A 25,756-nucleotide genomic window follows, 5' to 3' on the forward strand; every position below is an offset into this window, starting at 1 on the left:
GGTGGTTTTCAAGTGAATAAAAGTAACCTGATGTTGTAAGGGCAACCCCGGAGGCCTGAGATCAAGGTCCTAGCAGGGGAGGATCCAAAGAGAAGAATCTCTAAGGGTCCGCCTGCTAGGGAGCTGACTATATACTGCTTGTCCGTAGCTGCCGCTGTTGGGCACAGAAGGCTTGGGCGGCGTCGCAGGCGAGGTCCCAGGGCGACTGTCAGGAGGGCGTTGACGGATCGGTGATTGTGCGGGCGAGATGGAGGGCCAGACCGGTGTCGGAACCGGAATCGGACCAGAATCGGACGCGTCTCCGGGCCGAAAGGGAGGTTCCCCTGACAGATGTAGGTTAATTTATGTCTTAAGAACCTCAGAAAGTGGCCTATTAGGTGGGTTTTCCACTTGGCCCAGCTTTGGGGCAAAAGGAGCCCACATCATGATTTCTCACAACTGTCGAAGAAGCGCCGAGTTTTTCCTCAGAGACTGGTGATTCTTTGGGTATTTTCCCCCCATTTCGACCGCCATATGGCTGGGCCCCCATAGAGACAATCAGTGCAGTGACACAATTGAACAAGCAAGTGAAATCACAGGGCCATTTCCGGAATTTTTCCTAAAAGTTAGCACTAAAATGGAAAGATTTCTTTATATAGAAACTATAGAAAAAATGACAAGTTTCTCAAAGGAAAAAATCTAATAAAGAACTGTCACATCGAGTTTTTGCGAAGGAAAAACTGTCATAACTAATTTTTGTAAAGGTTTTGTTATGGAAAAAACTGTCACACCAAATTTTTGTGAAGGAAAAAACTGTCACTGTGACAGTTTTTCCTTTGCAAAAAACTCAGTGTGACGGTATTTCTTGGGATAAAATTAACTATAAAACTTCAGGGTTTGTGAAGACAAAAACTTGTAATAAAACTTCAACTTTTACCACGAACTTTTTCAAAGCAAAAATTTTAGTAACGGCCCCGTGAATTGAATCGATGTCATGTGAATATAGGCGGCTAAGAGAAAGATAACAGTCAACGACATCCAGCGCGGCAACGACTCCCCCGCGTGGATAGATAAATTTAGCTCTATGGATAAATTTACGACGGTGGGCTAGAACGCGCCTCAGCTTCCGAGTCAGAGCACATTAAGAGATGAAGCAACTTACACAGGAGCGACGGAGGTGGCTGGGCCGGGGTCGGCGGTGAGCGCTGGGAACGGGGCAGTGCCACACTAATGCAAGTGTCAGACGGTGCTGTATGGGAGAAGCGATGTGCTTACCGCCTGCTCGACATCGTTCATCGTCTTGCCGGCGGGCAGATGGGGCTTGCCGACGACGGGCTTGGGGACGGGGATGACGTCGGAGCAGTCGATCATCTTCGCGGTGTTCTGTCCGATGACGGCCAGCTTCGCCATCGCTGCCTTGAACGCGTTGGCCATGGCGTTCTGGTTAGCTAAACACCCACTCAGATTCAATCCGGGTATACAGTGGAGAAAGTGACGCACTGGCAAAGGATTGGAAGGTGCAGGCCGTGCGGGGGTCTGTAGCCAGAGGCATTAGACTACAATCTCTGCGCTCACGAGCTGAACAGACCTCGTGCGAGCTCAGAGTCAGAGTTGAGGCGGATCTCTCCCTTGAGGGGCGACTCAACTTCACCTTGGTGGCCACCAGTACTATATAAATGATTAAGTAGGCTGCCGCAGGTAGAGAGTATATCGTACCCAGGGAACAGCACACCACGGAGCTGGGTCTCGATGAAGAACTGGGTGTCGAAGATCGAAGGAGTGGAGGAGAACGGAGTTCTGGGTCGGTTTAGGGCGAAATAATCTGAGAGTTAATGAGGACATACCCTGGAATCTGAGCACAGGAAAGTATGAGTAAACAGCGCCGAGAAACAGGTGAGGAAACATACCGAGGGGTCGACCAAGTCAGCAGCCGCAATAGTGTGGCTAGCAGATCAGGTTAACGAACAGCGCAATATCGGGAGAAAGTGACACACGAGGCAAGTAACGCCACCACCTCGGCGGGAGAGAAGTTGACCTCCTTGAAGCGCTGCAGAATCTTGTCGAGCGAGTCTTGCGGCTCGGGGACAAGACCAATCGGCGAGGGAGCCTGGGCAACAGGACGACCCATCAAGAACTGGAGACGGGGGGCACCAGGGCAGTTGCTGACAGCAACAGCACCGGCCAGCTGGATGAAGTCGCCGGGGGTAAGGGTTGCGTTCCATTTCTCGATGAACGGCGTCTGACGGTCAACGATATCGTCGATACCAGCGTTGGCCGGGAAGTTGACCTCAGTATCCGCGAACGTGACGATAGAGCCTAGGAATAGACTTGAGAAGAATATTATCGAGATAATTGACGAGCTACCATCAGCGCCTCCACCGCCAAGAGTGGGGGAAAGACCGATAGCATCGTGGAAGGTCAGCCGCAAAGACTCGTGTGTCTCCTCGCCGCACTCCCCGCCGTCGAAGAGGTTTTCGATGAGGTCGTCGACGACGGGGAAGAGGGCGCAGCAAGCAGCATTTGCCGTGACCTGACCGGTTGAGCAAGTGACACGCTTGGTGAGCGCAGCTAAAAGGTCGTTAGGTAGATCTTCGTGGTACGAAGATATCGCTTACCACTGGCAACTCGAAGAGAGGCCGCGAGGAGGACGATGTTGGAGAGAGTCTTGAAAGCCATTGAGATTCCGGTTCCGGGGGTTTCAGGTGGTAGAGACGTCTTAGCCTGAGGATTGTAGTCGACATTGCCCTCCCTTTATACCCTCCCATCCCAGAGAAAACCGCAAAAGGCGAGGCTGACCGCGTTCCGGGAGCTCGAGCTGCCCGAGCCAATGTCTGGCAAGAGATTTCAGGGGGACCTAAGACTTACCTATACCGCTCGCACAGCGGTTGCGGTTTAGGAGATGGGAAGCTGCAACACAGGTGAAAAACAGCAGGCAATATCGCGTCTTGGAACCCGGATAGTACCACTAGTGGGAAGAAAAGGGAGTATGATTGGGCAGGTATTTTCGGGACCGCTGCATTGGAATTATTAATATCGGTCAGTGTTCTCTCCGGGCTCTATTTGATGGGACGAAGGTGCGATAAGGTGGAGTGAGCTGGAAGTGGTGGTTGACATCATGGTAAACTTGATGCCATGCCTTTCGTTCAGACGGCCATCTCTAACCTTCTTGGACGTTGTGGGAGAGCCGGCGCAAGCGCGGGAGCGCAACCTGCATGTATGCGGCTGTCGCCGGCGTGAAGCTCCACAGGTCCACGAGGTGTGGGAACGGGCGGTGATCTGTGGGAGGGCAGCTCCAGGCCTGACACCGCGAGGCAACGCGTGTCTCAGGCAAGCGCTCAGATAGCGCGGTAGCACAGCGGGGCAATCCTATTTCGTTAAGTCTATTCAGGAATCAGCATGGGGCTGAGACACGACTCACCAGACATTGACGCGCCTGGCTACCAGCGCCCCTGTCTCTCCCCGCAGCGAGCTGGAAGACCACACGCCCGAGTTCTGGCGGCAGGACTGCGTCTATCATCGGCGAGGAGGACAAGAAAGATGGGCTGAGGTAATGTGATCGATGTGGCTGTTTGTTAACACAAGTTACACAACACTCACAGAATGTGCTATGCTGGTTTACTCCACCCTTGGCGTCACCCTGCTCCGATTCACGCGCCGCAACGCAAGCTCCTCCTCCGCTCTGGCCCAATAATCCCGCCCGCGCCATGCGCCAGGCCCCCAGTTTTCATCCGAGTAGACCGGCATCACCGCCACTGCGCGCGGATCATCCAGACCGATAATCGCCGCCTGGCGTTGGGCATATATCGTGCTGGGAGCCGCTTGGTCTTCCCTTGCCAGGTACTCGACGTGCACATAAACACACATCGTGAGGCGCGGCAGCGCCTGGAGGGCCTCGCGCATGACGTCCGGAAAGTAGCGGTTGAACAAGGATAGGTGCGTGAGAGCGGGGTAAGCCGCAGCGATCACGCGCGGCATCCATGGCCCGGGGTCTCCGAGCAGCTCGAGGTGCGTCAGCCCCGTGAGCGGGGGGAAGTCCAGCACGAAGCTCGGCACGTCGGCGCCGGCCTCCGGGAAGACATCGTTCGCGTTCATCGATAGCCGGCGCAGATTGGTCAGCGGCTGCAGCGCGCGCATGTCGGGTGGGAGGGGCGGGTGCGCCCACACCCCCAAGGGAGTGTCCGCGCGAGGCGGGATATGGCATCCGGCACCCGCACAGCCGTCGCGAGGCGCGTTGTGTGGCCCCGCTCGCGGGGAGCGCTTCTACACGTTGCCACAGCGCCTCGAGGTCGGTGCGGCTCCGGATCCGACACATCCGATACCGCAGCGGCCCAATCCTGCATTTGTTCAGCATTTTCAAGTCTTCGTCAACGTCGAATAGACGGCTACCAGACGTTGACACGCCGCGCGACGAGCGCCAGCGTGCATATCATCCGCTGGTCCCTCCACGCCGCGAGCGCAAACACGGCTCGCTCCAGCTCCGGCGGCAACGTGGGCTCGCTCATGGAGGTCAAGGGAGAACAGGATGTTGATGCGCTTATGACATAAGACGCCAGATGTCATAATCACGTGTGCTTCACGGCATCTTTTGGATGTTGACTTCAACCACCATGGACACCGCGCCAGTTCTCCCGCCGGAGCTCGAGCGCGCTGTCTTCGAGCTCGCGGCACGGGCAGACTTGGGGATGATACGCACGCTGGCCCTCGTCGCTCGCCATGTTAACACGTGGCAAGTGACACTGCCTCTACGACTAAAATTCTGACAACGCCAAGGACTGGCCTGCTGCGCTATCGGGTGCATCGCATCGCGGATACCGAGCAACCAACGCCTTCCTCGAGGACCGTGACGATTTCCCGGGCGTCCCCCCGCTGGCCGGGCCGACCCACCTCGAGCTCCTCGCAGACGCCAGCCCGTGGACGCTGCCGCCGGCCGCCCTGGCCTTCCCCGCGCTCACGCACCTGTCCTTCTTCGACTGCTACTGCCCTGACGTCATGCGCGACACTGCGCGGCCTGCGTGTCCGTCTACCTCGCGGCCGGCGCCTGGGCCGACGGCCGGAACCACGTGATATACGCGGAGCGCAGGGCGGAGCTCGCGGCTCGCCGCTGATGCCGCAGATCCGCGCCTGGTCGCTGCGTATGTGCGGGACGTGGTGCACGACTGGGCGCGCGGTGCGTGGCCCGGGGGCGGGCGGGACTATTGGGTCTGCGCGCCGGCGGAGGAGGAAGTCGCAATGCGGCGGGCGGCTTCACGTCGTAAAGCAGTACTACAGACGGTATGGATTGCGAGCCTCGCGCCTATTCGTGCTGACTACTTGGTGTCTAGGGACCAGGCGTGGTAAGCCACGGCTTGATAACTTGAAATCCCCAAATCTATCTCTTTTGCTCTGGCTTGGCGCCGCAGTGTAACCGTATGCAACCTCATTGCTCAAGAATACAAGGGGAAGTTATTGAAACATATGTTGGTTAGATGCTTGCGTGGCTTCAATGGATCCGCGTTGGATAGAGTTCTAATCAAGTACTAGTACTAGTACGCGCCCGGCGCTGCACTGCAACCTGAACCGCCTCTTCCGCGCGGGCCCAGTAGTCCCGCCCACCCCACGCGCCACACTCCCAATCGGCCCGGAGGTCCGCCACCTGCACCGCCACCATGCGCGGGTCGTCGATGTCTGCGGCAAGCTGCGTCTTGCGCTGGTCGAACCGCCAGCCGTCCGCCCAGTCGAGCTACTCCACCTGCACCTACACGCACACTGCGAGGCGCAGCGACCGCAGCAGCTGGCGCATGTCGACGACGAATGCGGCGCGCGGAGGGTGCTGCTCGAAGAGGGCGAGGTGGGTGAGCGCGGGGAAGCACGTGGCGAGCGTGGGGACAAGCCACGGGCCGGCTGCCGCGAGGAGCGCGAGGTGTGTCAGCCGGGCGAGCGGCGCCAGGCTCCGGACGGCGACGGCGGTGGCGGCGTTGTTCCGGAAGGCGTAGAGCGGGCTCAGCGCCAGGCGGCGCAGATTGGCCAGCGCCCCGATTGGCTGCAGGTCGTTCGCGCGGTGCGGGATGCCCCACAGCGCGAGGTCGACGATGTGTGGGAACGTCGCCGCCAGCCGCGCCAGAATGGTGGCTGTGGGCCAACCGGTGGCGACCATCGCAAGGTGGGTCATGGCCGCCCGGCTTTGCGGGAATGCGGCTGCATGTCCCCAGAGCACGCTGAGGCCATTGTAGTCCGGGATGCGGTACACTCGGAAGCGCAGCAGCCGCATCCTAGATGTTTTTCTTTGAGCTTTGGTGAGAGGAAGACGTAATGAGTAGTACTGACCAGGCGTTGACGCGGTGAGCGACGAGCGGCAGCGTCGCGATCATCCGCACATCGCCCCACGCCGCGAGCTCAAAGATGGCGCGCTCCAGGTCTGGCGGTAGCACTGGGTCGGTCATGGTGGAGAGGAGCAAAGAAGTTGAAAGAACGGTTATGTAACATGTAGCTGCCTTTCATCAGTGACGTAAGCCACGTCACTCTGCACATGCCAACCACCATGATCATTACTGAGCCAGAGCTGTAACTATAACTTTAGTTGAGCTTGGGTACACTTTGGTAAATGAAAGGTAAAATAGATTTTACCTGATGCTATTTACCTACCATGACCTTTGTTGACCCTCTGTTAGAATAATGTAGCAAATACATGGTGATCTGTTCTACTGTTCAGCTACTGTTGACATAGAATGGAGAACATCCAATACATTGGCAATTGCTGGAGGTCCACTCTTTTGGTGGCATTGGTGCAATAGCTCTAAATTTAGGAAGTAAGTGGATACTTTGATGAATTGTAGGAACAGGGCCAATTGTGTTTGTCAAACATCAATCCGCTCATCATCATTGGAATAAAAAAATGAACACATTGTCACATTGAGACTGGCTGTCTCAGCCTCAGCTCTCAGGGCTATGAACCAAGGATCAGGACTCCGTTGCTCAGATAGCACGATAAGGGAGTGCGTTTATTCAGCCCATGATTCAAGTTTGGCTCCGCCTTGAAGCTCAAGCTGCTGGCTACCCTCAGACTCAGCGCCGCCGCAACCTCCTTCTCTGCCGTCGCCCAGTAATCCCGTGAAAGTCCCCCACCAGCACCGCCACCAAACGCGGCTCCCCCATGTCCGCGATCGCCGCCCTCCGGCGCCCATACACCGCGCGCGCCACCTCCTGCCGCTCCGGCGTCGGGTCCTCCGGCTGGACATATGCGCACACGGCCAGGCGCGGCAGCACCTCCCGCGCGGCGCGCATGACGTCCGGGAAGAAGCGCTGGAAGAAGGAGAGGTGCGTCAGCGCGGGGCACGCCGCGGCGATCCACGGCGGCATCCACGGCCCGGCGTCCCGAGGAGCGTGAGGTGCGTCAGCGCGGCGAGCGGCGGGAAGGCCGGCGCGTCGGACGCGGGCCCGGTCTCCGGGAGCGCGTAGTACGGGTTGAGCGACAGCCGCCGCAGCCGGGGGAGCGCCGCGATGTGGCACGTGCATGTCGGCCACGGTCGCGGGGAAGCTTGGGGGAAGCCCCACAGGCCGAGGTCCACGAGGTGCGGGAACGTCTGGGCCGGCCAGGACAGCGTGTCGGACCGCAGCGCCACGACTGTGGCGAAGTGTGTTGTGTGCACGCAGCTGTCGGGGAACGCTTCTACCCGTCGACGCAGCGTCTCGAATGCTTTGTGATCGTCGATGCGATAGATCCGATAACGCCACGACCCAATCCTGCATTTTTTGAGCATGGGACGACGCCCTCGGTAATAACTTACCAGACATTGACACGCCGCGCAACAAGCGCCAGCGTACGTATCATCAGCTGGTCCCCCCATGCTGCGAGCTCAAACACAGCTTGCTCAAGTTCCGGCGGCAGCATCGGCTCAGTCATAGGGCTCCCAACCGTCCCGTATACGGGGACGGCCGTCCAATATTACGGCCGTTGCCCAGACCGGGACGGCCTTCCCCGTACCGTCAAGTGGCGCCGGCGGATCTCATACGGTACGGCACCGTATGGCCGTAACCCGTACCGTAGACGGCCGTTATATGTCAATGGTTTACCTGGAAAAAGTTGGTAAGCACGGATTATTGTCCCCATTCAGCGAATTTCCTTACGAAACTTGTTTGACTGGCTCAGATAGGTCCCAATCTTGTCTCAATTACCTAAATAAGGTGGGACAGGCGCCGGCGGCCCGTATCCAAGCTTTCCACGTCCGTCACCCGTCCCGTACAGGAAGGGACCAACACCGCCGACGGTACGGGTCCGTAAATACGGCACCGTAGACCCGTCCATAGACGGGGACGGTTGGGAGCCCTACTCAGTCATCGTCGTCAAAGGGAAAGAGAGGTCTGCTTATGAAATGACATAGGTATTACACGTGGCAGGCACTGGCACGATTGCCCACGGTTTGTGGACGACTCTTCTGCAAAGCAGACATATACTAAATAGTGCTGTAGGATAATAGTGAGGGCATTCTATTGAGGAGGCACAGCCGCATCCTTCTTCGGGACTCTGCGAGAAATGTCGTCCTCCGCCCTCGCCCAGTAGTCCCACCCGCCCCACGCACCCACCTCCCAATCGAGCGTAAAGTCGACGAGCGGCACGACGGCCAGCCGCGGATCATCGACGCCCAGCAGGCGCGCGACCTCCGCCGGGTCCCGCGGATCAACGTCGTTCGGGTCCTCGATATAGACGTACACGAACACCCTGAGCGTCTTCTGCGCGTGCAGCACGGCCTTCATGAGGACCGGGAAGCGCAGGTCGAAGAAGGACAGGTGCGTGAGCGCGGGGAACGCCGCGGCCAGGCCCGGCACCATCCACGCCTCGACGTCCGCGAAGATCTCGAGGTGCGTCAGCCGCGCGAACGGCGCGAACGCCAGCGCCGGCGGGGCCCCCGCGTCCTTCGGGAGCACATTGCACGGATTGAGCGACAGGCGGCGTAGATGAGTCAGCGCGTGCAGCGCCTGCAGGTCCTCGGGCGAGACCGGCGCGCCCCACAGCCCGAGGTCGACGAGGTTCGGGAACGTCCGGGCGAGGCGCGGCACGCTGTCGGGCGGCGTCGTCGTCGTCGCGAGGAACCGCGTCGCCGCCGCAGTCTCCGGCCGCTGCTCCATCCGCACCCACAGCGCATCCAGCACATCCACGTCTTCGATCAGCCGCACGCGGTTCCGCAGCGGACCAATCCTGCAGTGCGTTGGTTTCCTTCGTCTACAGGAAACTGGTACTCACCAGGCGTTGACGCGCCGTGACACGAGTGTCAGCGTGGATATCATGCTCTTGTCCGTCACCGCGGCCAGTTCGAAGATGTCGCGCTCCAGTTCCGGAGGCAGCGCTGGGTCCGCCATGAAAGAGAGACGCAAGGGGACGCAGCTGACATAATCAAGTGAGTCACAGATCGCTAATGCCACGTGTCGTTGTTGATTGCCCTTGCGTGTCGACCACCATGTCGGACGCGGAGCCAGTGCTGCCGCCCGAACTCGAGCGGGTCATATTCGAACTGGCTGCGGTGACTGACAAGAGCATGATAACAACGTTGGCGACCGGTGCAGGATCGGTCCGCTGCGGGACCGTGTGCGGCTGATCGAACATGAGGAGGAGTTGGACGCGCTGTGGGTGCAGCTAGAAGAGCGGCCAGAAAGTGCGGGGCCGACGCTGTTCTTCGCGACACTGCCAACACCGCCGGAAATCGTGGCGCGTCTTGTGCAGGCCTTCCCGAACCTCGTGGACCTCGGGCTATGGGGCTCATCTATAACTGTGGACGACATGCAGGCACTGCACGCGCTGACTAATCTCCGCCGCCTCTCGGTGAATCCGTCCAACGCGCTGCCGACGGACGCCGACGCCCCGCTTGCGTTCGCCCCATTCGCGCGGCTGACACACGTCGAGCTATTCCCAGAGGCCCAAGCGCCGGCGTGGCCGGCGCCCGCGCTGGCCGCGGCGTTCCCCGCCGTCACGCACCTGTCCTTCTTCGAGCTGCGCCTCCCCGCGCTGGTGATGACAAGCGTGCTGCGGGCGCAAAAGACGCTGCGGGTGTTTGTGCGGCAGAGGCACAGTGATCAACTGGTAAGGCCTCATGTCGACCGCCGCGATTGGACAACAAATCAGAGGATGTGGAAACTGTCTACCAACTTGACTTGTGTGTGGCCTATTAGAAGAAGTTCGACAGTACCCAGTGTAAAACATAGTTTATTGGCAGACACTTAACAGCACATCTCGTTGCCTCACTCAACCCCATCCTGATATTCAAGCAGCCGGCGCCGGCCCGGGCCCCCGGCGTTCGGGTCGCCCACCGGCACGGGTCGCCCACCGGCATCACGCATCGGTCCGTTCCGGATCCCACGGCGGTCATCTCCGCGCGCAGCCGGCGCTCGCGGTATGTGACCATGTGCACTCGAGATGATGTATTTAGTGCTGTCCAATTATGATTATGAATAGGAAATTTTCATAATTTATTCATATTCATAATATATTCTCCCTGCTGGAGCATATTATAATTGTATTCATATTCATAATCATAATTGGGCTCACGATATGAATATATTATGAATATATTCAATTATATTCAAGCTTCACAAGTCTGCACATAGTGCATATAATCCACCTTATCTCATGGTTTATTGAACCACTCCTTGGTTATGGTTGTTTCTGTGGCCAATTTTGCAGTCATTGAGGCATGCATATCTGTCATCCTATGCTTGATGCTGGAGTCTGGAGACCAGGTGCCCTACAGAGATGCTCTTTGCAGCCATAACCAGGATTGGTAACATAGCCTGGATATTCTACAACAAGATATTAAGCTGAACAAAACTCTAGCCTAGGTTAAGTATGATACCTTCACCAGCGAAGAGTATCATCAAAGTCCAGGGTAGCAATATAAAGGTCAACTTCAGCCTTCTGTCAGGGCTGGATATGGATATTGTCCGGCCTGATTTACTGCCAAAAGCCATTGATATGGTAAAGACTGAGTTTGAAGATGTTGCTACTGCTGCTAGTAGCCTGCTACAGAGCTAGTACCTCTGGCTGAAGGGCTTGCTGGTGTATTTGAATATAATTAATTATGGCCAAGGTATAATATATTATATTCATAATATATTCATATTCATAATCACTCATATTCAATGGGTCTGAATATGCAAAGGGCATAATATAATCATATTTATTCGAATATATTCAAAATATATTCTAGCATAATATAATTGTGGACAGCACTAGATGTATTGTTGACGTTTGGGTAGCAAACAACCTAAAGTTCAAGGGAGCCAAATCCAATGCTGTAAATACTTAAATTACTTGAACGCTGACTGAAAGCCTAGGCCCTAAGGGGGCGTATCATGATTATTCGAGGTTTGACATGTAAATGTGCCTGTAATAAAAGGTCCAACTGGAAGCTACATTGAAACTACGGCAGCTCCGGGTTGCGGTTCTCCGCAAAGTACTCGTGGTTGTCCGCGTTCATAATTCTACCCGGGATCATCAGCAATGCGCTCACAGAAAACACTGACAGGATAAACATACGCGAGGCGGGGGTCGCGGAGCGCGAGCTCCAGGGAGGCATTCTGTCCGAGCGTAACATCGTGGGTGCCGGCGACGGCGGCGAAGTGGGACGACTCGTGGATGAGGGTGCCGGCCTGCGAGTCCGTGCCGACAAGGTTCGAGTACCAGAAGGCGGGGCAGATGTAGATGATCCCGTAGTGCGCGGGGCTCATCCCGTGCACATACGCCGACATCGTCGGGTGCCGGCACGTGCAGTCGTACGTAAACGACGTAAACTTGTGCTCGGCGAGGTTGCGGAAGTGGGTCAAGATCAAGCCGTGGTGCGCGGGCGAGAACGGGCCGAACCAGGCGCGGTAGCGGGGCGTCGCGGAGGGCTGCAGTTGGTGCGCAAGCATGTCGAGTAGGTACATGTGTGCCGCATCGGCGAGGATCTGGGCCGCGGCCGCCGCATCGGCGAGCTGTGCCTGCTGCGTAAACGTGCAACAGTGGAAGTTGATCCGCTTCTGCAGCCGCGATCGCGTTTGTGACTGCGGGGCGGGGCACGTGCCCGGCGGCGGCGGCGGCGTGACGGTGGGCGGGCCGGAAAGCCGGATGCGGTGGCTCGCGTGCGTGATGTTCGCGGCGATGGTCACAAGCGCGCCGTCCGCATTGAGGTGCTGGAACAAATTTGCGGGGTATACGGTGTACGGCCCGTCTCCCGCATCGCTAAAGTTGTACGCAATGGTTACTGTGGCATAATGGTCAGCGAAGCGCACGGCGGGCATGGCGGGTAAATAAGCACCCACGGTCGTACTTGATGTTGACGTACGAGCCTGGTGGGAAGAGCAGAAATGCGTCGTCCTTGTTGGCCCTGACGACAGCCTCGGGCACGTACTTGCCTGTCCCGCCGATGAACGCCGGCGGGCGGCCGGTTGTGCTCGTGATCGCGAACTTCTGCGCCGGGAAGGGGTCGAGCACGGTGTGCGGGTCCCGTAACAGCTTGAGCGCAACGTCCCCCGTGTTCATGAGGCTGACAATCAGGTGCAGCGGGTTGTCCGGGGCGTCTAGTGTGGGGTGAGGCTCCATTATCCAGCGGTCACTGTTACTGACCAGTGAGAGACAGCGCGAGCTGCGCCTCCGCGGAAACGGCGCCAGCGAACAAGAGAGCAAGCAGCGCGGCAGAGAGGAGAGCCAACATTCTGGCTCAACGACCCCAGAAAGTAGGCGGCGACTACGTCTTATATCACTGGCAACCGGGCAGTTCAGTTTCGGCTTGGTCCTGGACCTGGCCGCAGCCAAATGGCCCTTTCTCTCTCTCTCAGCCTATCCTCACCTTTCCTCTCGAACAGCTAAACCCCCCGCCCCGTGCCCGCGCTTGGCGCCCGGGAAACCCGTTGCCTCGGTGGATTAGTAAGACCCGACCGGCGACTTGAGACCGCCACCACAGGATCCGGAGCTTCCTCCAGGGTCGACCCTGCGTCCTCCACGAAGCAAGAGAAAGCAAGCTTGAAGCTGCTGAGCCGTACGGGCGAGACAAGCCTTGGGAACCGAACGATGACGTGAGCGTGATGATGTGGCCCGCCGCTGGGGATGAGCTTGTGCGCTCGCTGCGCTGAGGCGGACGAGGCCATGGGGAGCGGAGGCAAGGACAAGTCGCATCCCGTATTTACGTGATTGCCGGGTCACGAGTGTCACAGAGTGATAGACGGCACACTAAGAAATGTTAGAAGCCTGAAGGCATGTTCTGTAGAAGAAGTACTTACTCAGTCGGGGCACTTGGAAGTGAACGACTGAGATTCAGCTATATACCTGTAGAAGAAGTGCTGTAGTATATAAGTGAGTATAGAGTAGATAGGATGGTAAATATAAGTCACATACCTCAGTACTAGTCGGGGCACTTGGAAGTGAACAAACAACTGACTCGGAGGTAGCACTCCTAAGTAAGTGATATATATATACACTCGATCGAAAGGGAAACAGTAGCTATGAGATTAATGAGGGGGGTCCAGAGGGGGAGATATTGTGCGCGCCTCTAGATAAGGTGTGCCGGCATATGGCCAGCCATGCCATTCATTATCCATAGTGCAACATGTTCAAGAAGTATGCTAGAAGATCCTTGGTCAGTATATGTTTTTCTAAACAGTTATGGGAAACAAACCCCCAAGTTTAGATCACCTGTGTAGCCATATACTATAGTATTTCAATCAATTCTGCACGGTGTGACACGTGTGACATGTGGCAATTCAGCCAAGGGTAAAAGCTAGTGTGACCCCTGCCTTATATGGAAGTTCTGCATGCTATGTGGAAATTTTCAGAAATTATCATTTTAAGATGGTTTGGAACCAAAATATCGATTGTGACCTGTGACTGGCAGGAAATTTTCGGCCAAAAATCTCAATGTGACCAGATTTAAGGTGGCACAGGGAAAATTCCAAACTTTCTTTTCCCATTAAAACATGAATTTAATGTAAACATTTCAATACTTCTTTCCATTAAAATAAATATTTGTTTTTCAAATATATTTCCCTGGTATAAAAGGAACCTCTTTTAGCAAAAACTGAATTATCAATTGAAAGTTTATCTTTTCAATACAAATTTGTATGCCTGTTTCTTTGTAGCAGAAACAACATATTTTATATTTTCCACAAACAACATCTTTATATTTTTTGCAGAAAGGACATCATTTGTTTCCCCTTTTATACAAGAGCATCTTTCTGAAAAAGTCAGAAAGATGATGTTTCCTTTCATGCAAGCAAAAAGCACACCTTTCTTCTTTTCTTGAAAGATGTTCTTTCAATCTGCTATTAAAGGTGTATATAAAGAAGAGCTTTCTGAAAATGGCAGAAATATGTTCTTTTGGATGACAAATAAACATGAATTTAAACAACTTATTTATGAAATAAGCGGAAATATATCCTTCATATTGCACAGAAAGGGGGATTGAAAGCCATATGGAAAGGCCAGCTTTCCAATAACTTTTCTGTCCCTGCCAAAGACATTCTTTTTGTTCTTACAGAAAGCTTGATAAAGAATAGACATCTATGAAAAAAATGAATATATCATATTTCTTGTCTATAGAATTAAAAGAATTTTTTCAATTTCCTGTGTATGGGTCAACAAGCGGCATAGCACAAACTGATTAAAAGTACTATAACATCAATTGAATATTGAGCCTTGCATAAATCCTCTGACAGAAGCACTTGGATACTAAAAGTATCAAAATTATTTAATTCTCTATCTAATGATTATCATATTCCCATGAGAATTTCTGGATCCCATGTAGCTTTCCAAGTCCAACCTACTACTTAGGCTAAATGGACCTGATAGTCCATAGTGATACTGTACTACTATAATCAATTTGTCCATTAAGTATGTGTGACACCCACCTGAAGGGAACAGATTTGCTTTCTTAGTCACAGTGGTCAGCCAAAATTTGGGCTGACAACCTTTCCAAATGGGTAATTTTGCATAATTTTTGACATTGACACTCAAATTGCCCAAATGAAGAAGGCACAATGACAATTTTGGTTTGTTGCACATGTCAAACCTCTAAGGGGGTGACAAATTGGATAATTTCTGAATACAATTTCAGCATGAAGTCATGTCATAATATCACAGATTATTCATAATATCACAATCTGTGATATTATGACATGACTTCATGATATTATAACAGACTTGCCATTTTGAAGTCTATGCTTGAATTATTCAAATCTTTAGGCATATCAGAGGAACCCTCCTCTCAGTCAGGTGGCAGCTTGGGCCACTCTGTTGACTATTCCAGGTGCTCTGCTTCGGCTGTCTCCAGCCACCACCACCACCCCTATCCTATACAGCCTCTCTAGTGATTGTCACTACCAATAATAGGCCATGAAGCCAGGTACGACTCTATCTCAAGAAGGATTCGCAAAGCTGTTCATCGACCATGTAGTCAATGGATTTGGGATGCTGGAGCGGATCATTGCGGACTGTGATCATAGATGGGCCACGGCATTCTGGAGAGCTGTTACTGCACAATATGGTAGCAGAATGGCACTATCCACCTCCCATCACCCCAAACAGACGGTCAGACCGAGATCGTCAACGCCTTCTTGGAGCAAATGCTTCGCGCTTACGTGGCGAAGGACCGTACTGCCTGGGCCCGATGGCTCGAGGAAATGAACTTCGTGTAAAATGGCAGTGTTCACTCTTCAACCGGTTACAAGCCTAACTTCTTGCTCATGGGCTACCATCCGAAGACAGTAGCCAGAACGTTACTCCCCACCGCGGATCCCGTGGTGAGGCCATTCGTACGAGGGCAAAAAGAAAAGGACTTTACGGAAGCCCTTAACGAGCATCGCCAGTTCGTGAGAGATTCCATCGTTCTAGCTCAAGAGAGGCAAGCTCGTGCTTTCAATAAGCATCGCCGTCCCGTTGAGGAGATCAAGGAAGGAGACCGTGTTCTAGTCAATCCGCACTCGCTGGAACTGGTAGACATAGCTGGGATGGGTCGTAAGCTTATCCAAAGGACCATGGGGCCGTTCGAAGTCATGGAAAAGATTAACCCTGTAGTCTACCGCCTCCGCCTGCCAGACTCCTACAACATGCACCCTGTATTCAACTTGGAACATCTCAAGCTGTACCATCCGTCAGAAGATCGATCCGGAGAAAGGGTGACGCTACCCGACACCCGCGACTACCTCACCCCGTCAGAGGAATTCGAGGTAGAGGCTATCCTGGGCCACCGCTTGCGACGCTGAAAAGGACAAGAATACCGAATGTTCTTAGTTCGGTGGGTGGGCTACGATCCAAGCGATGACAGCTGGGTGTCCGAGAATGACTTCTGCAATGCTCCCGCATTGAAGAGAGAATATCTTCGCATTCATCGTTTAGCCTGACCGATAAAGCACGTGACTCTGGATCATAAAAGGGCCAGCATGACCCGTCACATCATTTCTCTCTTTCTTAAGAAAGAGAGAAGAGCCGTAGTGGTAGTATTTAGCCTAAATCCAGTGTACCTAGGAAATGCATTGCCTAGAATACTAGGTACAGCCAGAGACTATGTACACCTAGAACTTTAGCCTAGTAATTCTCCCTAGGCCAAAGCATTATTTTAATAGGAATATATATTATTACTCTTTATCTGGTATTCTATTACCTAAGCTAGTGCACCCATTTATATAATGTTTTTAATGTGGAACCATTTTTGATTGCCATCAGTACTTTTGATGGCTATATTACAATACATCATTTTTGTCCAAATTAGGATTGTTATTGACACACGCCTTCCCAACTATATACCGGGTCATCGGCCTGAAGAAAAGGAGTTTGAAGTATTATATATGTATTACTATTAATATTATAGGTATTATATAACCATTTATTCCATCATTGATGCTATACTGTACTCGAGTGTATCACTACAACCGTCACATGATCATAACGTGGCGAAAGACCGACAACCAGCCTTGCGTTATGCGTTACGTAGGCTTGACAACACAACGATAAACGCTAAAGTGTGCCTTGTTGACTGGATTTCGATGACATTGTGTAGCTTGACTGCCACAATGTCCCTAGAAGAAGCCAAGTTGAGTGCAAAAATGTCAATCTTCCATAGAATTTTCCAAAAATAGAGCAGATCTGGCATGCATAACGCACCTGGCCTTGGACAACGAGCCCTGCATTATGCGTTATGCAACACATCACTTACAACCTAACGGACCCCATGTTACACATTACGTTGTAGTGATACACTCGAGTACAGTATTGATCCAGACACCCTGAGGTGATTCTAGCCTAGATCACTGGGTACACCTAGGCTAGGTACATTTAGTATCCTAGACAATGCATTTCCTAGGTGCACCTAAGCCAGGAGGCTAATTCTTACAGCTATGGGTGCTTTCTTCTTGACTCCATCTTCCTCCCAGAAATTGGTAAGCTCGCAGTGTCGCTGGCATTCCGCCACGCTGTGAGCTGACTGAACCCTGCTGACTCTTCCTTCAGATATGTCCCTCGTAATCTACCACCAATCGGTTTGCTTTCATCAACCTCGCTTGCATCCTCTTGCCGGATTCGGAGACGGAGTCGCCTTGAACGTGCAAATGTCCATGGCCTTAGGGTATCTTCGAGTTTTTAGCAACACAAGTAACTGCACCATCCGCATAATCGACAACTTCGACGAAGTATGGTCCCCAAACTCCAGGCGATCAGTCTTCCTTCCTGGTATTTCTCCTCCAGTAGATCTTGCTCCACCATTGGATGCCAATGCATGTCGGTATGACTCCACGTGGGGACGATTCGACCCTAGATCGGGACCCCAGTACCTGTACACCCGTTCCTCCCCCATTTTCGCCTTCTTCCAAAACCCTACGTCTGTGAAGCGCGAAGATCCGTGGGCTCCGGCTTTCTGCCCGCTAACCGAAATCTGGAGACCTATGTCTTCGGGGACAGGCACCATCACGGACAAGGGCGTTGATGGGCTGATCGAATGCTACAATTATGTAGTCGCTCGTATTAACTCCTGTTCCGCCCGGCTCCCTTTTGCAAAGCACTGGCCAGCCGACTTGCACATCGCTCCTCCAGATGTCACCCTTTCTGGTCATTGAAAAGGGCTCTGAACACCCCTCAGTCTTGGGATGCTATCTTTGACAAATACTCGGAGATGTCATTCGCGCTCAGAGAACTTTTAGCGTGGGCCGACATGATGGATACTCTCATGGAAGATCTAGCTCGTGGGCCCGATCAAGATATCGTTAACCCCCGCGATGAATTCATGGGGTTCTGGGCCAACAGCTACCAGCGTGAACCTCTAGACCGTCTAATTCGCGTGGGTATTCCCTGCTTCGTAGTCTACTGGATCCCGGAAGACCAAGCTACTTGGCTGCGTGGCACGACTGGCTCTTTGGGGTTCTTGGAAGACACTGAGACCCTATCCATGCTGAAGAACAATCTGTACTCTGAGATTCCGCGAGATGGTGTCAGCCTGGCCAAGTTCAATATTCCTTCTCGACTTATAAAGCTCCCGCTCCTGACCCTATCAGCGAAGAACGAGCGAATCCTTTGTTCATGGAAGAAGGTCAACAACCTTTTTGGAGCCAAAGGCGGCCTAAAAGCGATTGGCCGGCTAACCCCTGAATGAACTGGACTTCTTCCTACCAAGCTACAAACCAGACCGTCACGCCAACGGATACCGGAGGCTGAGGTTCTTCCTGGTTGAATAGCCCAGAAGCTTGGAATGATCCTGTATCGACCGCTGAAGACTGGAATCTACCAAAAGATCCCAAGCCCCTGAGGTGTTCTCCTTTCCCCACAAATCCGAAGGATCGAGATGTCCTGGAGCGAAGTTGACTGATCAACGCCCACACGCCCAGCAATGGCCGGAGACCGGCCGTCACGGGCAACCTGCTAAGGGATGACTACAAGCCTCATGATCTCGACTTCATGAATCTATATCCCGACTGGGTACCTTGGATCAGACCGCCAGAGCTTATCAATCTACGAAAGGGTATCGGCAGCTTGCAAAAGTTCATCATGGGAATCGGTGAGGGTGATTGCAAAAGGATGGAACTAGTCGGTCACGGCTCTAGAACCAATGGAGGACTGAGCAGCATTTTCTTCGACAGAGACCTTTGTAGAACTCTCATCATTTTAGGATACAAAGCTCCCCTCGGAGTCGTCCGGCCAGACATTTATGGGATGCCCGCTCCTCGTTGCAACTACATAGTTAGGGATCAACACGGGAACTGGATGCCAGCCCATCCATCGTACTGGATATTCCCCACCGCTACTTTCACGAAGACGCAAACGGGTGTCCCGCTTCAAGCACCAGAGCCTCGCCCTTACTATCTGTCTAAGAAGGAAACCCCTAAGCCTGATTCAGACTCACCGAAGGACCAACCTAAGAGTGACGATGATGTGGACAACGACATGGAAGACGGCCCCCCAAAGGACAAGGGAAAGGGAAGAATCGTAGTTGCCGCCGATATTATGAATGAAGACAATGTTTCCGACTACGGTGATCTTATGGACGCGGGCATCCCTGACCCGGGAACCAGCAACTTTTCGCCTGGAAGTCCGAGGCAGCAATGCGTTGTCAGCCGAAGAATTCTACAACATGGCGGAGATCCAGCGAGTAAGGAATGTCGCAGATATCGTGTTGGTATTACTAGCTGGCAATAGTGTCATACTCGAGATGGGTTCCATTACGGATGCCAGAAGAGCTCTAGGATTCCTGGAGCGAGAAATGCAATGGGTCTCGATCAATTACTTGGACCGAGCCGGATTCGACACTATTGTCGGCTTTGTTACCAACACCTACAACCGGCTGGAATCCTGCCAGGTTAGGGAACGAAGACTCTGTCGTGAAGCAGACAGAAAGGCTTCCCTTATTCAAGCGACTCCAGCCACAACCGCAGGGTTACCCACTGCCTCAGGTTCCTCACTTCCGTCGAATAGCCCTCTTAGTATGGCGGACAATGCTACGATACCAGCTCGATCATCGCCCTCGGCCCCTCCTCACCCCGACGCCACTTCAAGCTCTGAATCGACTGTGAATTGCTCGCTTCCAATGACCTCTGCAACAGAGCTCTCCGCGGTTGGCTCGAACATCGTCGAGACACTAACAGAGGCAAATATCAACCCTGCGCCCGTTGTTGGGGAAGCGGCCAAAGTGTCTACGGAGACCGGGGTAGCTCCCGCGACCAAGGTCACGCTCGCGGCAAGGATGGGGGTGAGCTTGGAGGAAAGGATTCATAAGAGGTCCAAGCACAACCTGAGCAAGCTGCGGAGAGACAAACGGCAGCGCGTGGAAAGACTGGGTCGCAGGGCTAATTTGGGTCCTTTTGCGCTGGGGTCTCACGAAATCACCCTTAACGCAGTGCCGTCATGGTACCAATAACCAAAGTGGACAAGGAGAACCAGACGCTAGCTAGTCAAACTTCCTTCATGCTGGGTACTCATACCTTGACGACGCCCGGCCACAAGAATGTAGAGGTTTCGCAGATTCCATCAGATCTCGCTTCTCCTCTGGTCGCGCTTGCGGAGCCCAGTGCTGAGGAAGTAACCGCCTTCTTGGACAGCATAAAGGAAGCTAGCCCGGAGCCTACGTCCCCGCCTCAGCTCGAAGCCCCAACTGTGCTGGCAGCAGACGTTCCTATGCCGCCGATGCCGGCTACAACGAGCCAGATGGTAGTCAACGGGGTCATAACACAGCTAGAAGCCCATCCATGGTTCCCCGCGACATTTGGAACCCCTGTCGTTGCGCCGAGCCTCTCACAGGAAGTGATGGACATCGAGGATCTAACGGAAGGGAGTTCGGCAATGGAAATAGACGACTCTGAATCTCAGCTTACGTTGGACAGCATTGCAGTTTCGGCGCCCTAGACGGCTTCGGTGCTTGGCCGAGTACAGGAGAACAAGAACGCATGAACGACTCTTCGTCGTGGGGGGCTCTGTGACGGGTATGCCTCTAGTTATACGACTCAGAGCCGCGCAGGCGTTATCAGATACTTTCAGTCACATGATCGCGGGTAGTCACGAGTAGTCACTAGTATTGTAACAGTAGTTGTGACAGAAGTCACGCAGCAGCAATCTTAACCAAGTCCCTTTTCTTCTTGTGTCTCGTCTCCGTCTTGCCTTCCTCTCTTCTCGTGGCCCCGTCCCGACCGCCTGAGTATGCATCCCTGCTCCCTCCCGCCGTAGGATATGGGTCAACCGTCCAGCAGCCGTTGGATTCCAATGGCTGCCTCGACTCTCTTCCAGTACTTGTTCTCTTCCCTTCCGCCCAGCGTAAGCCCCTCGAACGACAGCGTCACACCTTGGCATTCTCCCTGGAGATCTTCAAAACAAAGGAATACAAGTCAAAACTAATGAACAAGATTAGCAACTGGTGCTGTATCATAAATCTGAATCAGCTACACTGCATCAGCACCTGGGATAGCAGCTTTCAACATGATCAACTTGACCTTGGTGCACTTTGTAGGCTTGTTCCTGCCCATATCCCAGTTCTCCCTGCATTGGCAATCCTGGCCCTCCAATATGCTGGATCAGGCAAAGGCTAAGCTCTTATTGCTTCTGCACCATGCCAACTCACACCTAAGTTGTACTAGCCCCTACTATACATGTTTCTAGAAGTAGGGTGTTGGACCAAGCCTAAGAAATACATGGCTATATACTAAAAAAGAATTATCACCAAAAAGATTACAAGTTAGTAGGGGCCAACCAACCAGCATCACATGAATTAATGCTCTTAACTTTTCATCTTTCTTCTTGTTTAGAGATTATCAGCAGCAGAGTTTTCCCAAATTCTAAACACAATTTATACAAATAATTTCAAAATTTGAGCTCCACTTGACAAAAATTGTGAGGGAAATCCCAATTTTCTAGCCAGCCATGATATGATAACGTGACTGAGGTTGGCCAGCCTCAAAAGCAAAGTATATCTTCCGTCTCACAGCCTCTTACTACAACTCTTCCATGCCCCCTATCCACTAAAAGCTTTTACGCTATATGCTCCTCAGCCAGACATTAGGACTCGATGGTACTCATGCACTACGCGCAGCAATGCAGGCAATAATGGCGCCACCGGACGATATCTGGCTTAGCTCCACTTTACCCAATATGCCCCTTGTCTCCCTATGTACGCCCAGACATTGAAGGAACATGCATCAGTCTGCCGTGGTTGAAAGAGCTGAAGCCTCAAGACTGTCTATACCAGTTCCGGTCTGTCTTGAGCCGTAGTGGTAGTATTTAGCCTAATTCCAGTAGGTGTACCTAGGAAATGCATTGCCTAGAATACTAGGTACAGCCAGAGACTATGTACACCTAGAGCTTTAGCCTAGTAACTCTCCCTAGGCCAAAGCATTATTTTAATAGGAATATATATTATTCCTCTTTTTCTGGTATTCTATTACCTAAGCTAGTGCACCCATTTATATAATGTTTTTAATGTGGAACCATTTTTGATTGCCATCAGTACTTTTGATGGCTATATTACAATACATCATTTTTGTCCAAATTAGGATTGTTATTGACACAGGCCTTCCCAACTATATACCGGGTCATCGGCCTGAAGAAAAGGAGTTTAAAGTATTATATATGTATCAATATTAATATTATAGGTATTATATAACCATTTATTCAATCATTGATGCTATATTGATCCAGATACCCTGAGATGATTCTAGCCTAGACCACTGGGTACACCTAGGCTAGGTACATTTAGTATCCTAGGCAATGCATTTCCTAGGTGCATCTAAGCCAGAAGGCTAATTCTTACAGCTATGGGTGCTGTCTTCCTTTCCAGATATGCCTATTATAGTTACTAATGCAATCTCTATTAGCTTCTATGCTGAAGAGCTACAAACACTGGTCAATGTACTAGATATTCCTCAGCCATTTAAGACCAGTGGTCATTCTGTCTTATCCAACATCGAAGCTTTATGCTTACTTCTCGCGCGATTCTGCACTCCAGGGGATCAATACCAACTCTCAATGCGATATAGATGTGCACAATCAGCCATCAGTGAGGGTTGTCAACGAGCTGTGTCTTTATCTCGACAACCGCTGGGCCCATCTCCTTAATTTTGACACTAAAGGAGTACTTGCGCCAGACTGTATGTCTTCATATGCGAATGCTATATTCGATGCAGGTGCACCACTAGACTACGTGTGGGGCTTCATCAACTATACTATCCATCTCATCTGTCGCCCGCACCATCTCCAACGAATTGTGTACAACGGTTATAAGAAGACTCACGCGTTGAAGCTGTCACTCTGCCCAATGGACTAATCAGCCATCTCTATGGACCTATGGAGGGTCAACGTAATGATAACGCGCTTCTTGCGTCATCTGAGCTACTCAAGAAATGCAAACAACATGCCCGAAAACCAGGCACTGATAACAACACTCCAGCAGCTGCTCGCTACTTCCAAATTTTTGGCGACCCAGCATATGGTGTGAGCCTGCTGATGCTCAGTCCATACTCAGGACCAGGGGAATGGACTCCAGAGGAAGCTGCCTGGAATGAGGCAATGGCATCGAGTGGGAGTGCTCCTTACAAATGCACTGAACTGCTTCAATCCTAATCAGACTGCTCAGTATTTCCACTGTGAACCACCATTCATCAAGGATCACTTTCATGACTAAACAGAAGACGTGTATTTATAGTAGTAAACTTAATGTTAACAATGGTTCTACTTAGTCTTGTTCGACGACACTTCCTTGTTATCCTTCCTAACCAATAATTGCTTCAACAACTCCCGTCCCTCTCATGCGTCGCTGACGAATGTCTCCCACAATGTAGTGATGCGCTCATCATAAGCAGCGTGACATGCATTTTCGGTCTTGAAAAGTGCAATGAGGTTGTCAGAAGTCGAGTTTTGGTCCATGACATGTCGTCGTTTTGATTTCTCCTTCTTGGATTTGGTTTTTTTACAGCTGTTGGTACTGTCGCCTTCATTGTCAGCATGGTTGTCAGAGTCTGTGATGTCGATAACAGTATGGACGGAGTGGGTGTCGCTGTCTGATTTGTTGTCACTCGAGAGGCTGATTGCGCGCTTGCGGAGGGTTTGCATCAACACCTTCCGGATCTCTTCACCACTGTTCTTGTCCTCGTCATTCTTTTATAGCAATAAGTCAGCAAGGGAACAACATGATATGAAACCATACCCTCATCTGACTTCCCTTTTGTGTCATCGTATTGCTGCTGCTCCATCATCTCCATGAGTGCACCAAGCGGGGTGGCATCTGGATTCCCGCTACTAACAATAGTGCCAAGGGACTTGTTCTTGCCTATGGGATGCTGAAAGCGAAGTTAGCATAGAGGTTTTGAGGATTATAAAGTAGAAATACATTCTTCCAGTCGACAATAGCCTCCATCTTAGTTTTGAGATATGTCGATGTCATGGCTCGTTTGATAGCGACAGATGCGAGACGAGCACATTCTTCCCATGCCTCCCCCCTTCTTTCCATGTGATGCAAACCACGGATGCTGCGCATTTACAATACGCAAAGTCTTTGTGAATGACTGCGCATCGTTCAGGACACCTCGACCAGTTTTCTCCACCGACTCATTCTCCTTCCCGGCTTTGGATTCTTTCGTAAGCTTAAGCTCCTTTGGCTCTGGCTTAATGTGTTTGACAGCCAGTTGCGATTGGTAGCTAGGCATGTGCTGGGCCCAATACTGCTCCAGAAGAAGTCGACGGAGCAGCTTGGGCGTCGCAGGCAACACTTCAGAGGATGTTGGAGAGTTGGAGCTGATGTGAACGGAGAATTTGGGGCAAGGGTTGTTGTGGGGCGTGCCAACGTAAGTGCCACCAGGACAAGAAGCATAGTCGAGCAGAGGGAGGGGATGGCCGCGAGCATCATAGATGTGTCCGAATTGATACGGTTTGGTGGGCGTCTTTGGGGTAGTAGTGATGATGGACTGGGTAGGTGTTATGTCATCCAGAATGTGCAAAAATTGGGTCATAGGACCCTCGTAGGGAGGTGACAGGGTTGAAACAATGCCGGTGCGACGAACTGAGTCCACAGAGAGGTCAAGCGAGCTATCAACAAGATTAGTGCTTGTTAAGCATGAAAAGAAATCATTTAAATGTACTCAGGCAAGTGATTAGAGTTACTAGTGTTGAGGCAAGGGGACTTGGGGCCCATCAAAGTAAGCTCGACTTTGGCATCATCACCAAAGCCAGTAGTTTTGAAAGTGAAGTCAGGAAAGGCCTCTTATGACTCTTCATGCAAATTCGAGGACTACATGTCCTGAATAAGACATGTCTTGGAGCTTCAGAATGCATCTTGGAGCAGTAACTGTATTCGGTCACAGTGGTCAGCCCGAGTTCCATGCAATATCATCGTTGTAGGCAATGCCTTGATACGAAGTGTGACTGGTGCAGCCTTCAGGCACGGTATGTGGCGGGAGGGCAGTAGGGGAAGGCCATAGTGGTGCAAAAGAATATGTGTAAGCCGTCACCAAGATTGCCTAATTTGTGTCATCTCGGCCGGGTTGGTGCCTTATTCAGACAACACCACCGAACTTCTTCCAGCTGCTCACAATAATTCATAGGAAAACGAGACTGGGTTCAGAAATTCTTTTAGAATTTTCAAATGTGTTACAAAAGTTTTGAAGGTCATTTTTGGCCACTACTGATAATCTCTTTTTTCCTTGGAATTTTTTTGAGTTTTTACTCATAAACAATTGGGGGGGGGAAACTGATGATTTGTATAATAATTTTTGCTAGTCCAAAGTATTTGACCATCAGAAATGTTGAAAAACACCTTGTATTTTTTTTCCTAGTTTGTTCTCACCAAAAAACTACCTGCACAAAACTGGAAATTACTGT

At 52.1% G+C, this 25,756-nt stretch overlaps 5 protein-coding genes across 5 annotated transcripts; all 5 read right to left on the minus strand.

Moving 5' to 3' along the window:
• Positions 1–1,137: 1,137 nt before the first annotated feature.
• On the minus strand, positions 1,138–2,655 carry MIND_00584900 (Peroxidase; the record flags this gene model as incomplete). The annotated part of the gene is made up of 10 exons (XM_037362607.1): positions 1,138–1,206; positions 1,255–1,427; positions 1,480–1,515; positions 1,568–1,647; positions 1,696–1,776; positions 1,824–1,831; positions 1,887–1,923; positions 1,974–2,295; positions 2,344–2,547; positions 2,595–2,655. 10 exons carry the CDS (start codon positions 2,653–2,655, stop codon positions 1,138–1,140), a joined length of 1,071 nt encoding a protein of 356 aa, XP_037220528.1.
• A 939-nt stretch (positions 2,656–3,594) lies between these two features.
• Positions 3,595–4,481, minus strand: MIND_00585000 (uncharacterized protein; the record flags this gene model as incomplete). Its single annotated transcript, XM_037362608.1, has 3 exons — positions 3,595–4,098; positions 4,142–4,313; positions 4,366–4,481. 3 exons carry the CDS (start codon positions 4,479–4,481, stop codon positions 3,595–3,597), a joined length of 792 nt encoding a protein of 263 aa, XP_037220529.1.
• Positions 4,482–5,713: 1,232 nt separating this feature from the next.
• MIND_00585100 (uncharacterized protein) lies at positions 5,714–6,407 on the minus strand (the record flags this gene model as incomplete). The annotated part of the gene is made up of 2 exons (XM_037362609.1): positions 6,283–6,407; positions 5,714–6,227 (listed from the first exon to the last, which is right to left on the minus strand). Exons 1-2 carry the CDS (start codon positions 6,396–6,398, stop codon positions 5,714–5,716), a joined length of 630 nt encoding a protein of 209 aa, XP_037220530.1. The 5' UTR covers positions 6,399–6,407.
• A 2,035-nt stretch (positions 6,408–8,442) lies between these two features.
• On the minus strand, positions 8,443–9,330 carry MIND_00585200 (uncharacterized protein; the record flags this gene model as incomplete). The annotated part of the gene is made up of 2 exons (XM_037362610.1): positions 9,197–9,330; positions 8,443–9,151 (listed from the first exon to the last, which is right to left on the minus strand). The coding sequence occupies exons 1-2, from the start codon at positions 9,310–9,312 to the stop codon at positions 8,443–8,445; spliced, it is 825 nt and encodes a 274-aa protein (XP_037220531.1). The 5' UTR covers positions 9,313–9,330.
• Positions 9,331–11,366: 2,036 nt separating this feature from the next.
• Positions 11,367–12,526, minus strand: MIND_00585300 (putative Peptidyl-Lys metalloendopeptidase; the record flags this gene model as incomplete). Its single annotated transcript, XM_037362611.1, has 3 exons — positions 11,367–11,427; positions 11,483–12,188; positions 12,247–12,526. 3 exons carry the CDS (start codon positions 12,524–12,526, stop codon positions 11,367–11,369), a joined length of 1,047 nt encoding a protein of 348 aa, XP_037220532.1.
• Positions 12,527–25,756: the final 13,230 nt, after the last annotated feature.

The sequence above is a fragment of the Mycena indigotica genome (assembly GCF_014461135.1).
Source record: "Mycena indigotica strain 171206Taipei chromosome Unknown Mind.scaff0005, whole genome shotgun sequence".
NCBI classification, from domain to species: domain Eukaryota; kingdom Fungi; phylum Basidiomycota; class Agaricomycetes; order Agaricales; family Mycenaceae; genus Mycena; species Mycena indigotica.